The sequence below is a fragment of the Periplaneta americana genome, chromosome 1 (assembly GCF_040183065.1).
Source record: "Periplaneta americana isolate PAMFEO1 chromosome 1, P.americana_PAMFEO1_priV1, whole genome shotgun sequence".
In the NCBI taxonomy this organism is placed as follows: Eukaryota; Metazoa; Arthropoda; class Insecta; order Blattodea; family Blattidae; genus Periplaneta; species Periplaneta americana.
In genome coordinates this window covers 77837174-77853583 of record NC_091117.1, presented here as the reverse complement: position 1 = coordinate 77853583, position 16410 = coordinate 77837174, and the positions used below count along the sequence as shown (strand labels likewise).

Below are 16410 nucleotides of genomic sequence, written 5' to 3'. Positions count from 1 at the left end.
AGTAGTAGTAGTAGTAGTAGTAGTAGTAGTAGTAGTAGTAGTAGTAGTAAGGTAAAGGTAAAGGTATCCCCGTAACATGCCATGAAGGCACTTGGGGGGCATGGAGGTAGAGCCCCATGCTTTCCGTGACCTCGGCACTAGAATGAGGTGGTGTAATAGTAGTAGTAGTAGTAGTAATAATAATAATAATAATAATAATAATAATAATCCGTGGCGCTACAGCCCTTGAAGGGCTTAGACCGACCAGCCGGCTACTGTCCTCACGTTCACATTCCAAGCAGAGGTGGACGATCGTCCAACCAGAAAGGAGATATCGTGTGGTTAGCACGATGATCCCCCAGCCGTTATAGCTGGCATTCGCAACCAGATTTCGCTACCGATCGTAGCTCCCCAAGTGCATCACGATGCTGGATGGGCACCGGTCCCATACACTGACCGAAATTTCATGAGAAAATTTCTTCTCCCAAGAGGACTCGAACCAGCGCGCATCTGCCTCGCGAGTCCTAGACCACGACGCCACGGCACGGGACATTATACAGCGTTAAAAGTTTTGTGAATTTAGCCTTAATAAAAACAGGGAAGTTAGTAATTTCAGTACAGTGTTCCTTTAAGATGTCCTAATTCTTAGCGAATTAGGATCACTAGCTTAGATATTTATGCATTGTACAGCACTGCAGACTGTTTTTAAAATGTATCGGTGAAAAACAATGCCACGTAATGTCATTTTATGGGTGTAGGGTTAATATAGACAGTGACGATCAATTGTTAACACAAAAAGAATAGAATTTATCCACTAAGCGTGTCGCAAGGCCGGACTGGATATTGACAGAGGAAGTGTGGCTCAACCGAACGTGTAGGCTATAAATGGTCTGGAAATTACTCTTGTCGCTATTGTGCAGCCGGCATCATGCGGACTCTGACGCTCGTTTGTCTACTCGTGGTGATTTTTGGCGTTGGTCTGGTATGTATTCGACTAAACGAGGACTGTCGAAATAAAATTGAATTCAAACGCAAACTTACTAGGCACTTGGTCAGTAATTGAGACTCGTTCAGACATGGCTTCTTGTAAATACTGTAGTTATCTTATTCTACCATAAAATATTTCAATATCCGGTAATTTCATCACTATATAATTTTCCTATTCTAGGTTTAATTTGTACTTCAGTAAAAAAAATCTTTCTTTGTCCTTATCTTCTACAACAAATTATCTACTCTTTATTAATCAGGTAATCTTTTCGTACTTTGATTTTTATTGTAATTGTTAATTTAATATTAATTGTAATTGTATTCTTCATATTGTAGTTGTAATCCCCTGATAGAGGGGATGGCCTTATCTCTGCCAGATTAAATAAATAAATACTAATTATAATGCTAAATGACGTAAGAATTTCCAGTTATAGAAGTTATCACATTTTACTCTTTTGCAGAATCTAAGAATTTACGGTTCTAATAATAATAGTTTTTAATTCTTAGAAACAATATTAAATAAATGAAGATTCATCAGGGGCATACGCAAAAGGGGGGGGGTGTTTAGCTGGTTTGAACCACATCTTGAACTAAAAAAAATGACATATTTAGATTTGAATATTTTTCAATCCATAATCTTTTTCTTCTCTAATTTTTCACTGTTAGAATAATAAAATCTACATCGACATAAGGCATAGTCTCCCTACCCCTCCTTCAATATAATCCTTATTTGGTGCTGCGGCACGTTCGAATTATAACAATGCTATTTTATTATAGAGAGATATACCAGCTAGTACCGACCATGTAATAAAATGAAGCCGACACAACATGAAATTCAACTTATTTGTTAAAAATTAGATTATTGTGAAAAAATTACGTTTCAAAGATTTTTGATGAGGATGTTAATAAATATAATCGTAACATAATAATAATAATAATAATAATAATAATAATAATAATAATAATAATAATAATAATAATACATAAAATTTAAAATACCCATAATATAAATTGTAAACAATTTTAATAATGACCCCCCCTCGACAAAATTCTGCGTACGACAATGGGGGACCATTAATTAATATTTTTTTTTTATAAATGGCTTACCTGCCAATATTAATGATGAGGGCCTTCAAGCATATTATTTTGTTTTTTGATGCCCTTGTTACTAATATTGCACATATGAACCTTGAGAAAGATACAAACAAAATTAATGAATTATGTGACCCTAGTATTCTTCCTTTAAATATGAACAAAACACTTACTTTAACTTTTAGTTTAAATAAAACTATGACAAATCCAGATTTCTCTCTTAGATTTATGGTTATTAATTTTAAGCCTGGCCTGGATAGAAATCACATAGACTATTAATTATACTGAAAGTAAAATAAGCAAATGTTTATTTATGTTATGTATGCTTAAATATAGTGTTTCAATCGAAACCTTAAATGACAGTGCATTTTGCTCATATATCTATAATAATTTAAATTATGGAATTCTATAATGGGGTAATCATACTAAGTCTTCATCTTACTCGTATAAGCTACGGCTTTGCAAAAGAGAACTGTTAGAATAATCTGTTTTCGCTCAACCCAGAGTGCATAGTAAATCACTCTTTATACATTTTAACACACATTGTGTATTCCGATAAGTTATGTTTTGTTCATTTATTTATATTTTGTGTAATTACGTCGTTAACTTATGAAATGTGTTTACTTTTTATATTTGCAATTGTTTTGTGTAATTTTATTTTGTGATCAAGCATTATCTGACAATTTTTGCTTAACTGGCATTTATTATTTTAATAAATATTGTATTACGATAAGTTATGATTTATTCATTTATTTTTAGTAGGTTATTTAACGACGTTGTATCAACTACTATACTCCGTTTCTTGAATCTGTAGAGTATAGGAGACGAAACAAGTCCTTTGCGCAAGTGGTGAGTGGAGGGGGCCAGTCCAATGACCGCTTTAGGGAAAGCATTGCTTGAAGACGAGCGTCTAAAATGCCATCCTATCTATCACCTTCTTCCACGCATATCTTACCCCTTACCGGCCATAAGCCGATGCAGCCCGGAACACACTCCCGCACTGATAGGCTCCGCTCATTCGCTTGTCATCGGCTCCACCCAAATGTGTCGAATACTTTAATACAGGTTTCAGAAAAGGAGTGTAGGTTATTTAGCGTCGATGGGATTGGCGATAGCGAGATGAGACCGAGGATTCGCAATAAATTACGTGACATTTGCCTCACGGTTCGGGGAAAGCCTCGGAAAAAACCCAACCAGATAATCAACCCAAGCGGGAATCGAACCCACCTTAGCCGACTAAGCTACGCTGATAGCTTCATTTATTTCTGTTTTGTATAATTCTGTCGTTAATTTATCAAAAGTTAAAATATAATAATTCCTCTCAATGTCATATAGGCTACTTACTACGTATCATTTCATACATTACTACTTTGTCGTTTTAATATAAACCTTGCAATATATTTTTAAATCGGGGAAGATTATAAGTAAAATGTTTATCCTGAAACTAATATCTACCATTTCCTAGATATTTTATCACTTAAAACGCTTATATTCTATTGACGTAAAATTCTCTAATATCTACTTGTGCCTAAATTAAGCAATTTACGATATTACTCGTAGAGGGTGAGAAGGAATATATTACACTGCTCTGCCGATTTAGTAGAATGCCTTTGAATCTAAAGAAAGCATCAAAACAGTACAGCGTGGTCTGTTGTTGTGACGATAATCCAAGCCTCCACATACTAGTAAGGCACCCCTGAGTATTTCTGACAAAGTAAATATTATTCAACGTTTGAAAACGGCGCGAACAATAAGGATATTGCTGGAGAGTTTGAACTAATATTTTATTTATTTATTTATTTATTTATTTATTTATTTATTTATTTATTTATTTATTTATTTATTTATTTATTCATTCATTTACTTGTTTATTTATTTATTATTTATTTATTTATTTATTTATTTATCGATAGATATATTCTAGGAAAACGAAATTAATTTGTATTAACGTTGTATTAGATTCACTATTTATAATGAATTAACAACTCTTAAATATCCATTCTCATTTCGTCCATTTGTACCGTCCATAATATTCCTTGATTTTCATGCTGTACCTAAACATGATGCTTGCCGATTGTTGAGGACTTGCTCCACATGTTGTACCTAAGTAGACAAACTTTCTCCTATATAGATGGAGCAGTGTAGGCCTCCATACCTTCTCAGATACTATTCCTAGAAATATGACGAATAAAAACGCATATTTTCATCTTCCATTTGCAGTTCTGAGACTACAAAAATACAAAAATGCATATAGGCCATTATTATTATTATTATTATTATTATTATTATTATTATTATTATTATTATTATTATCATCATCATCATCATCATCATCATCATCATCATCATCATTGGCAGAGTCGGCCTGGTTGTCGGAGTTGGTATAGAGCTGGCCTTCTACACCTGAGGTTACAGGTTCGATCCCGGGCCAGGTCGATGGCATTTAAGTGTGCTTAAATGCGAAAGGCTCATGTCAGTAGATTTACTGGCATGTAAAAGAACTCCTTGGGTTACAAAATTCCGGCACACCAGCGACGCTGTTATAACCTCGGCAGTTGCGAGCGTCGTTAAATAAAACATAACATTTTTCATTGGCAGACGGTTCTTCACCTGACATAATTAGGAACATAAAATCAGACCTTGTTTGAGATGGGCATGGCATGTAGCACGTATGGGCGAACCCAGAAATGCATATAGAGTGTTAGTTAGGAGGCCGGAGGGAATAAGACCTGTGGGGAGGCCGAGACATAGATGGGATGATAATATTAAAATGGATTTGAGGGAGGTGGGATATGATGATAGAGGCTGGATTAATCTTGCACAGGATAGGGACCGATGGCGAGCTTATGTGAGGACGGCAATGAACCTATGGGTTCCTTAAAATCCATTTGTAAGTAAGTGTATAATCTTAGTAATTACGACACGAGTGAATGTTTAGAGCACTCAAGCGAGATTATACACGTAACATTTTACGCTATTCTAGCATTAAATATAAAAGAAAACTATTATAAATTTACAAAATCTAATGTTATGACGTAGCAGAGACATGAGTAGACTTCGGATTTTAGGTAAAAACCTATTTTAATCCTTAAAAGATAAGTTCATAAAAACTTGCAATTACACGTTTCATATAAAACTGTGCCTAAAAATTGGTATTTTAATAGCACCTAAAACGCCTATTTTGACGACAAAACCTATTTTGACCTATTAAATATGTTTTATCTATAATAGGTTAAAACACCCATTCTTATTTCGAAAATTTATATTTTAAATACCAAATGTGTTTCTGGTTCTGTTGGAAATAAAGTAGGCCTACGGGATAAACTGGAGTAAGTTCTGCAGAGAAATGTAGGACTGAAGGACCTGCGTACTGCCTCAGATGTCCTAGCAGGGAAGAACACGGATTTACAATGTGATTCCAGTGCAATTAGTGTCAAAATTGAAATACGCTCCTGTTACTTCAGTGGACGTGAACCGTTCATTTTCAGCATACAAATGTGTGTTTAGTGACAGGTGGCATTGTTTTTCAGTTGAAAGTTTAGAAAAAGTATTAGTAATTTATTATGAAGCTAATTATGGACATTAATGGACAAGGCTTGGTAAAAATTGATTATATTAGACTTGTTTGTGTACTGAATTTATGCCTAAAACTTATTTTTCACATTTAATAGTTTATTTTATGTATAACTAGTTAGATATTATTGTTCTTGTACTTTTAGTAGTAGTAGTAGTAGTAGTAGTAGTAGTAGTAGTAGTAGTAGTAGTGATAACGGTGTATAAGCATTTAAAATTATTAAATTCTAGAAGTGAGTTCCTAATGTTTTGGAACATGTTTTTAAAGAAAACATTATTTTTTTAGATCCTATTTTAAATGCTTTAGAGACTATTTTCTACACTTTTAAGCCTATTTTAGGCACCTAAAATTGCATTTTAACGACCTAAAAATCCGTACCCTAGACATGAGTACTGGATATGACGTAATATATTGCATGGTTGCTAAGTAACCGTTTCTAAGACAATGCTATTTTGTTGTTGTTTTGAAGCTTTTTCTGACAGGTACGTTGTATAAAATTGTGCTGTGAAGGCGGTGATGACGTCATGGAATGCTAATTGATAGATCCCCTTTTCTGGCACCAGTGCTAAAATTAAGCCAATTTTACACGATTTATAGCGTCATAACAAGCGTATTTTAATTCTAGGATTGCATAAAAGTGTATTACTTGTATTGTAGTTATTATTTTAAATACTATCCAGAGAAATGAGCCAGGTGAAGTGGAGGGGTTAATACGTAGGGAAGGTGATATGTGGAGAGGAGAAATAAAGAGTAGTAAAAAGAGACAGTTTGTTTCTATGGGCAGCTACCTTTGATCGCAATATCGATGTGCGCATGACCTTTGTGTTGCACTTCGCTCGAAATATAAATTGAAGTATGTCACGACCAGAGAATACAGATATTAAGTTCTGATAGACGACATTGCGCCGACTGTTTAACAACGATGGAATTAGATATTGATGACTTGACCCACTTGTAGTCCGAGGGAAAGTATCGTTATTATTCTGAAATTTTATCATTCTATTATACCAACTGTTGTCGCGTGAAAAGGTAACAAACATCCAGATAGACAGACATACAAAAAAATTTCAGAAATGCGATTTTTGGTTTCAGGATAGTTACAGTAAAACCTGTCTGAAAGACCGCCCCTATTGAGAGACCACTCCACCTAAAGACCGATTTTTTAAAGAACCGAATTAAAAATCCATAAAACCAATGTAAATCATACCTCTTTTAAGAGACCACCTCTCTCCCCGACCACCGACCAGTGATTGAATAGCCATTTCCTTAATTTTACCCATTTTAAAAGACCATATTGTATTTGAAAAATTTACAATTTAATATTCTTTTGAGAAGATTAACTCCATATGTAGATGAAATTATTTGGGATCATCAATGTGGTTTTAGACGTAATAGATCAACTATTGACCAGACATTTTGTATTCGACAGATAATGGAGAAAAAATGGGAGTATAAGGGTACAGTGCATCAGTTATTCATAGATTTCAAAAAGGCATATGACTCGGTTAAGACAGAAGTTTTATATAATATTCTTATTGAATTTGGTATTCCCAAGAAACTAGTTCGATTAATTAAAATGTGTCTCAGTGAAACGTACAGCAGAGTTCGTATAGGTCAGTTTCTGTCAGATGCGTTTCCAATTCACTGTGGGCTAAAGCAAGGAGATGCACTATCACCTTTACTTTTTAACTTTGCTCTAGATTATGTCATTAGGAAAGTCCAGGATAACAGAGAGGGTTTGGAATTGAACGGGTTACATCAGCTGCTTGTCTATGCGGATGACGTGAATATGTTAGGAGAAAATCCACAAACGATTAGGGAAAACACGGGAATTTTACTGGAAGCAAGTAAAGAGATAGGTTTGGAAGTAAATCCCGAAAAGACAAAGTGTATGATTATGTCTCGTGACGAGAATATTGTACGAAATGGAAATATAAAAATTGGAAATTTATCTTTTGAAGAGGTGGAGAAGTTCAAATATCTGTGAGCAACAGTAACAAATATAAATGATACTCGGGAGGGAATTAAACACAGATTAAATATAGGAAATGCCTGTTATTATTCGGTTGAGAAACTTTTATCATCCAGTCTGCTGTCGAAAAATCTGAAAGTTAGAATTTATAAAACAATTATATTACCGGTTGTTCTGTATGGTTGTGAAACTTCGACTCTCACTTTGAGAGAGGAACAGAGATTAAGGATGTTTGAGAATAAGGTTCTTAGGAAAATATTTGGGGCTAAGAGGGATGAAGTTACAGGAGAATGGAGAAAGTTACACAACGCAGAGCTGCACACATTGTATTCTTCACCTGACATAATTAGGAACATTAAATCCAGACGTTTGAGATGGGCAGGGCATGTAGCACTTATGGGCGATTCCAGAAATGCATATAGAGTGTTAATTGGGAGGCCGGAGGGAAAAAGACCTTTAGGGAGGCCGAGACGTAGATGGGAAGATAATATTAAAATGGATTTGAGGGAGGTGGGATATGATGATAGAGAATGGATTAATTTTACTCAGGATAGGGACCGATGGCGGGCTTATGTGAGGGCGGCAATGAACCTCCGGGTTCCTTAAAAGCCAGTAAGTAAGTAGGCCTAAGTATTTTATTACATTATTGTAGCCTAAATAAATTCCAAGACATTCGTACAGTACTAGAAGTTAAAATGATGTCTGGATACCGTATTCACGCTGAATGCCCATCTCTGTCCTCAATCCCTTAAGGAATGTTGGAGATTGCTACGAAAAAGGTACAATGACCGCTTGCAAACGTCCTCCGAGGTATGACAAAGGGTTATTTGCACCGATATTTAACAGTTTCTTGAAAAGTAAGATTTCTCATGCCGTATGACGGTTTTACTTTTCGTTTTGTACATTAAAAATGAAATCGTTACTTGTTAATTACAGTGCAATAATTTATTTTTTCTTCCTCCTACCTATTAGAAAAATCCGGTGATCAACCCACGATGACGAGGATGAATTCAAGAGAGACTTTCAATCCGAAAAAACGTGGCTAGAAAAAGCCTTATGTAATATTGAGTTAATTTAACAATCGGCACCACTGAAAGACTGTATGAATCGAGAACATATAAATGAACTTCTTAACATGTTAAAGAATAGTTTTGAATATGTGATTGTAAAAAGGAAATTAAAAAAGTTAATTAGAGTTCAATTTATTAAGAAATAAAGTTCTGGTTTCAAGTTTTTATTATTAGTAATATTTTTCATGTTTTTATTTGATTAACATAGCAACGTATTAACCCATTATTTGTGTAAAATAACTTCCCCTATTGAGAGACCATCCCTCTGAAAGACCAGTTTTTGAAGGAACCAGCAGTGGTCGTTTAATACAGGTTTTACTGTAATTATACATGTTAACACCAATTATTTTTGAAAAAGTGAAAATTATCAGAAAAAGTTCAGTTACAGTTTTATTATTAGTATAGATATAATTTATTGCTCTGTATAAAGCTCAGCTAAATATATAGGGCTACTAACACAACTTTCTCCACAGCCATACTTCATTTGCACTCGTACCATGAATTCTGATCACTCTTCATAATTGGTAATGTGTCACTAAATGAATCATGTGTGCAAGCGAGCGTCATGGCTGGGCCGTTATTCAATTTAGGTCGCGTGAGCCTCGTTAATAGAGAAAGAGAATTGTGCGAGATTGCGAAAGACCCTTAGTGACGGCTAGGCTGTGATGCGCCACAACATTTTGACATTGCGTTTTCTTCATAACGACAATCTTGTACCCAGAGATAATGAAGTTCATGCTCTACTCTATAAACTTCTTTAATATGCAAGCAACCATGTCCATAACAGGGGCAAAATATTCCCAAAAATATGCACTGAAAATTTGTAAAATGTAGTATTGGACGTATGTGGACTTGCATTTATTTTTTATTAGCTGATATACTTACTGTTACATCTAAAATTTGTATCCATCTGAAGTCTGATTAGTGTAATATGTAGCTAATCGGCGATGTGTGCAATGGAGGGGGAAAGGAACTGGTCATCCTATCCCATTTTCTCCTGGCCTAGTTGCCTCATAAGTGGTGCCTTGTTGGTATCACTTGTGAGGTTCAGACATGTCTTCGGACAGTTGACTAAACAACAATAACAACATCTAAAATAAGACATGAATTGCAATTTGACATAGAATTGAGGGCAGCCTAGATTGGGCTCCTTAATGAACAAGAAAATTGTTATTGTAATGATATACATTGGTTGGTATGATGATAATTTTGATTATAATATGAGGTCCATTGGAAGTCGGCTCTTGATTCTAGTGGGAAGTGTGGACTTTCTTCTGAGAGAGTAGTGGATGGCGACTGGAACATTGTCTAGGTTGTTATAAGTAGAACTTCTTAGCTTGTGAATGAATAAACTGTTTGTGTCCATACCAGTTTCTCTGTGTAGTCGGCTGTTACGGACAAAACAAGGAGAATTGAGTGAAATTCATAGGACTTTATTTTGAAATGATTGGATGTGTTTAATTTCACTTATTGCAACTCCTCCCCAGACAGGACAGACGTAAAGTAGTAGAGATCATACAGTAATACAGATGTCTAAAGTAGCAAGCAATTTTGTAACTGACATTATAACCCTGGACTTTATGTCTGGTAACCGTCCACTTTTCGCATGCATACGTTAGTGTAGCTACTGCCAAAATGTTATAAACTTCTAGCTGTGTGGATTTGAAGTTTTATTCTTCAACGTTCTGCTTATTATAAATTTAAGTCACTTACAGTTGAGCTATGAGACTCGCATTCGGGAGGTCCGTGGTTCGATTCCCGGGCCGACTAATCTGACTGTGGTTTTTCCGTGGTTTTCCACAGTTACTTAGACAAATGCCGAATTGAAATTTTCATTACCACGGTTCATTTCCCTTCCCCTCCCGGGTAGAAAAATAATTTCGATTTCATATCATTCATTCTCTTCATCTCATTCCATAGACATATTCAGGTCAAGACGCATGTCTTCGTCCGCTTACGGGAGGGGACATCCTTTCCGCAACCGTTCCTGGGTTCCCAGCCTTCCACAATATCTCTGCCAGGATTCATTCCTTAAAAGTACTTCCAAGGGCGCTTCGACACCTTGGAAGGGCCGTTGGAATGGATCCTGTGCTGCTTGGTCACCTTGGCGGTATGAACTTGGGGCCCCCATTGGATCGACGGGTGAGGGGTCACATGCGGCCGATGGGCTGGTACAACTCATCCTCATTCATCCCATAAATTCGAGGTCGACGTGCAAAGGGTCGTCTCTAATCTGTCCGTAGCCACCGTTACCTAACCTAACCTACAGTTGAGCTACGACAAAAACAATTTAATATAATATTCTCATATAGATGTTCTTCCCTTAGATTGAATAAAATTAAATTTGAAAAATTGGCACTTAGCACATTTAGATTGTTAGGTCTTCAATTATTATTATTATTATTATTATTATTATTATTATTATTATTATTATTATTATTATTATAGTAATTTATATGCTATATACCTATATGGAAGAATGTGCTAGCCTACTTTCCAATGTTATTGGTATTTGTGCAATATTTTTCTTGAACTAATTTAAATATGTGACTCAGTAACAATAGCAAATATGATTGTTAAGATAAAATGAGCTTTTACGCATATTAAAAAAAAAACACCTTTCTAACAGGAAGGGCGATATTAAAACATTTAAAATACTGTATTTACTTATAAATGGCTTTTAAGGAACCCGCAGGTTCATTGCCGCCCTCACATAAGCCTGCCATCGGTCCCTATCCTGTGCAAGACTAATCCAGTCTCTATCATCATATCCCACCTCCCTCAAATCCATTTTTATATTATCCTCTCATCTACGTCTCGGCCTCCCCAAAGGTCTTTTTCCCTCCGGTCTCCCAACTAACACTCTATATGCATTTCTGGATTCGCCCATACGTGCTACATACCCTGCCCATCTCAAACGTCTCGATTAGGGCTCGGTTCGGAGCAGTTATTGTGAAGTCATTGCTCGGTTGATCCGAGTACAGTACCGAGTACAAATTTGTGGCGGCAGGTATAAAAATTTACATAGATTGAGTGTTTTACAAGGGTTGTAGTAAAGCGCTTTCGCTTTGCCAATTGACGAGACAAAAAGTGCTTCTCTTCATTGCAAAATGGAGGTTGCACATTTTATTTGCGTGATTACAACTATTTGCGGAGTTATTTTATATGAAAGGCCTATTTAACCTTCAGTGTTGTTATATATGACAGACGAAATAAAATTGATAAAATAATTTATAATACTAACAGCTAATAAATTAACATATGAGGTAAATGTTAAACGCTGCAGCTTAAGTAAAAAAGAAGATAGAAAGAAACGGGCTCCATGAAGCGCTGCCTAAAGCACTTAAAAAATAACACACATAATTATTTACTATTACAGAAAGTGGATAAAATAATCAATAAAACGCGGAATCTTGAACTGAAAAACATGTTTATTTATTGTATAACATGACTAGCCTTCCATACAACCATGTTCTCTTTGGTGAAGAGTAATATTATTGATAAATTAAAGTAATTAGGTGACATGATTCGTAGAAATAAATACAAAAAAAAAATGATGACTGATGAGGTAACACAAATCCAATAAACACAAATAGAAAAAATATAATGCACTTCCTTTTTAACATATTTCATTATTAATCAAACACTTTAAATGATAATAGTAATAATAATAATAATAATAATAATAATAATACTTATGGCTTTTAAGGCACCCGGAGGTTCATTGCCGCCCTCACATAAACCCGCCATCGGTCCCTATCCTGAGCAAGGTTAATCCAGTCTCTATAATCATATCCCACCTCCCTCAAATACATTTCAATATTATTCTCCCATTTACGTCTCGGCCTCCCCAAAGGTCTTATTTCCTCCGGCCTCTCAACTAACTCAGTATATGCATTTCTGGATACGCCCATACGTGCTACATGCCCTGCCTATCTCAAAGGTCTGGATTTAATGTTCCTAATTATGTCAGGTGAAGAATAAAATGCATGCAGTTCTGCGTTATGTAACTTTCTCCATTCTCTTGTAACTTCATCCCTCTTACCCTCAAATATTTTCCTAAGCATTTTATTCTCAAACACCCTTAACCTCTGTTCCTCTCTCAAAGTGAGAGTCCAAGTTTCACAACCATATAGAAGAAACAGTAATATAATTGTTTTATAAATTCTAAATTTCAGCTTTTTTAAGAGCAGACTGGATGATAACAGCTTCTCAACCGAATAATAAAACGCATATCCCATATTTATTCTGCGTTTAATTTCTTCCCAAGTGTCATTTATATTTGTTACTGTTGCTCCAAGATATTTGAAATTTTCCACCTCTTCAAAGGATAAATTTACAACTTTTATATTTCCATTTCGTACAATATTCTGGTCACGTGACATAATCATATACTTTGTCTTTTCGGGATTTACTTTCAAACCTGTCTCTTTACTTGGTTCAATTAAATTCCCGTGTTTTCCTGATAGTTTTTGGATTTTCTCCTAATATAGTCACGTCATCCGCAAAACAAGCAGCTGATGTAACCCGTTCAATGCCAAACCTTCTCTGTTATCTTAGACTTTAATAATAATAATAATAATAATAATAATAATAATAGTAATAATAATAACAATAATAGTAGTAGTAGTAATAATAATATTATATTATTATTATTATTATTATTATTATTATTATTATTATTATTATTATTATTATTATTATTATTTACAGTAATATGTTCAGATGGCAGTGTTCATTAAGCCCACTTGACAGGTAATATAATAGAATGAACTCTTCTTCAGTACTAGATTTTCAGACCGCCTCGGGGATAAGGAAATAATTTGTCCTGCAGCAGAAAATATTAAATACAATAGTATCTACGTTGTTGTCTGGTAGAACTAAGTGAAACACGTGAACTCTGTTCGAACGTTTGAACTGACTGGTAATGGCTACGGTTAACCGAGTAACTTCTGTGCTCCGCTGCCAAGCACATAAACCGATAGAATCGAGTTACTCAACGGTTCTACTCGCTCCGTCCCCAGCTCTAGTCTCGGTTCAATATTCCTAATTATGTTAGGTGAAGAATACAATGCGTACAGTTCTGCGTTGTGTAACTGTCTCATTAAAATACTGTACATGATATGAAATATATAGTTACAGCGCCCTGCAAATACAAGCCAAGTAATGTCAGCTAGACATTATTTATTAACTATTAAAACTGGCCTATCTGTGATTAAGACCTGGTATTCCATCCAAGTACCCCGGGTTCGATCCCCGGCGAGGATGTGATGAAATTTGTGGTGGAAAAAGAAGACAAACGTTGAAGAGGGTTTTCTCTGGGTACTTCCGTTTCCCTCTTTCATTCCACCACAAATGTCGACGTTCCTTATTTCATCTATCATCTCCAATAGTTAAAAATAGATTGGGGGACACTATGGGTTTCCAGTGCTGATATGGGATTTAAGCGGTTGGAGCTTATCAGGTATTCGTCTGACAGAATGGCCCGCTTGTCAGCATTGGATTCACGAATACCAGACTCGGATAATCATCACATATATATATATATATATATATATATATATATATATATATATATATATAGAGCGCACAGTGAGCCAATGTAAGTCTTGAGTGCAAGAATCCAGCTCTGGAAAAGCCAGCCAGACGGCTATGCTTAGGCCTACTACATACCTTACTTATTCATCATTCCACTAACATTCGCAAAACATTACCTTCGATTGTTTGGAAAGTAAATGAAATAATGAATTATGACGTCACTTATGAAATAATGAATTATGATATCATCTATAACTGACAGAGGAAATAAACTGGCCACTCTATCCCATTATCTCCTGGCTTAGTTGTTTTATGAGTGATACGTTATTGGTGTCACTTGTGAGGTTCAAACCTTTCTTCGGAAAGTTGACTAAACAACAAAATATATAACTGAAAGTGTACAAAATTTGTGTATTATATGGATCAGAAGAATATGTATCCATACTTCACGACATATTTTATTAGTAATTTTAAAATTAATACTCATGTGTTGTACAATAAGCCCTTAATGATATTATGATGAAGTCCAGATAATAATAGATCCCATTTCGCATGCTTTCAAGTATACTGTAGGTTAACCGTACATATAAAGGACAATAATTAATTGATTAACTAGTGGACTTACTCGTGTTAAATCAATTAATTATATTCAAGTGTTAAAAGTAGTGTACGCAAGATTCAAAATGGATATAGAGGACATGGGACGGTAAAAGAAGTCAATTTCTTGGCCTCTAAGGTCACCAGACTTATATCTATTCGATTTTTTTCCTTTAAACTAGTGCTATATAAAAGCCCTCCTCTATCCGGTCAATATTAACGACCTTGTACATGTATTTCAAAGCCTGTATAAAGTACACAGTTGCCACGGTAACCCACAACGTGTTTGAAAACACGTGATGTGAGATCGATTGTCGCCTGTGTGTTTGTTGTGCCACCAGGGAAATCTATATTCATAATCATTAAGCCTGTTTACTTTCAGAAATGACCTTAAAGAGTTTTTCCTTTTGTAATGATCAAGTCAGATGTAGTATGTGCAATTCTGATTTACGAAGTTTTTCTAGTTACTCATTTCATCCTGATACTGGGAGTAGAAGACGCACAAGAAACTTTAAATACGGTAAATAAATAATATTAGTATTAATATTTATTGCTACATACAATACAAAACAATACAATTATTACAAAACAGAGATAATTGCCAAGATAAAAGTAGAGAATCAAGTCAAGAACTGAATACTCGTATAAGTTGGAATTAATATATTGAAATTAAGAAAAAAAAAGACTGTGAATAGTAAACAATTTGCTTAATTTTATTTTTTAAATGTTATTAAAATTAAAATTACCTACTGTATATCTGGATTTACTGTCAAAATGAAGTCGTATAACCCTGGCCCGTAACTCTGGCTGTGATTTAGTCCAGTGGTTGTGTAACATTTTGGTTATGCTAAAGGACATGTCAAATTTCTTCTGGTAAAATAAACATGCGGTTCTTCTTTATATTTATGATGATTTTTGTGATAATTTTTTATAATGTACATTTATATATTTGTTCAATTTACAAAACATTAAAATCGGAATAAATCAAATTTGTTGGATAATCAATTTACTTGTTTAAGCAAATTATCCGTTTTTGAAGCAATATGAGCGGAGAAAATGTAACTTTGTTGCTCCTCCCCATCCGAAAATACCAAACTGGATAACAGATTGAACCAAACCTAAATAAACTAATCGCAGAATATTCGTAGGAATGTAAGAGCGAAGAATTACAAACTTATAAATTGTTTTACAAAGTCTGTTACATAAAGAAAAAACAGGTTTGTCCCACCTTAAATGCTTGTCAATAAATCATTCATAAGTACTTCACAAATATAAATGACACTCGGGAGGAAATTAAATGCAGAATAAATATAGAAAATGCCTGTTATTATTCGGTTGAGAAGCTTTTGTCATCTAGTCTGCTGTCAAAAAATCTTAAAGTTAGAATTTATAAAATAGTTATATTACCGGTTGTTCTGTATGGTTGTGAAACTTGGACTCTCACTTTGAGAGAGGAACAGAGATTAAGGGTGTTTGATAATAAGGTTCTGAGAAAAATATTTGGGGCTAAGAAGGATGAAGTTATAGGAGAATGGCAAAACTTACGCAAAGCAGACCTGCACGCATTGTATTCTTCACCTGACATAATTAGGAACATTAAA

General features: G+C 34.8%; 1 protein-coding gene across 1 annotated transcript in view; it reads left to right on the top strand.

The window, feature by feature from the left end:
- The first annotated feature begins 827 nt into the window (after positions 1-827).
- Positions 828-16410, top strand: part of LOC138696981 (uncharacterized) — a 29732-nt gene continuing 14149 nt past the window's right edge. Inside the window, exon 1 of the mRNA XM_069822552.1 lies at positions 828-961. Within this exon, the coding sequence (XP_069678653.1) occupies positions 908-961 (54 nt within the window). The 5' untranslated portion in view covers positions 828-907. The remainder of the gene's footprint in view (positions 962-16410) is intronic.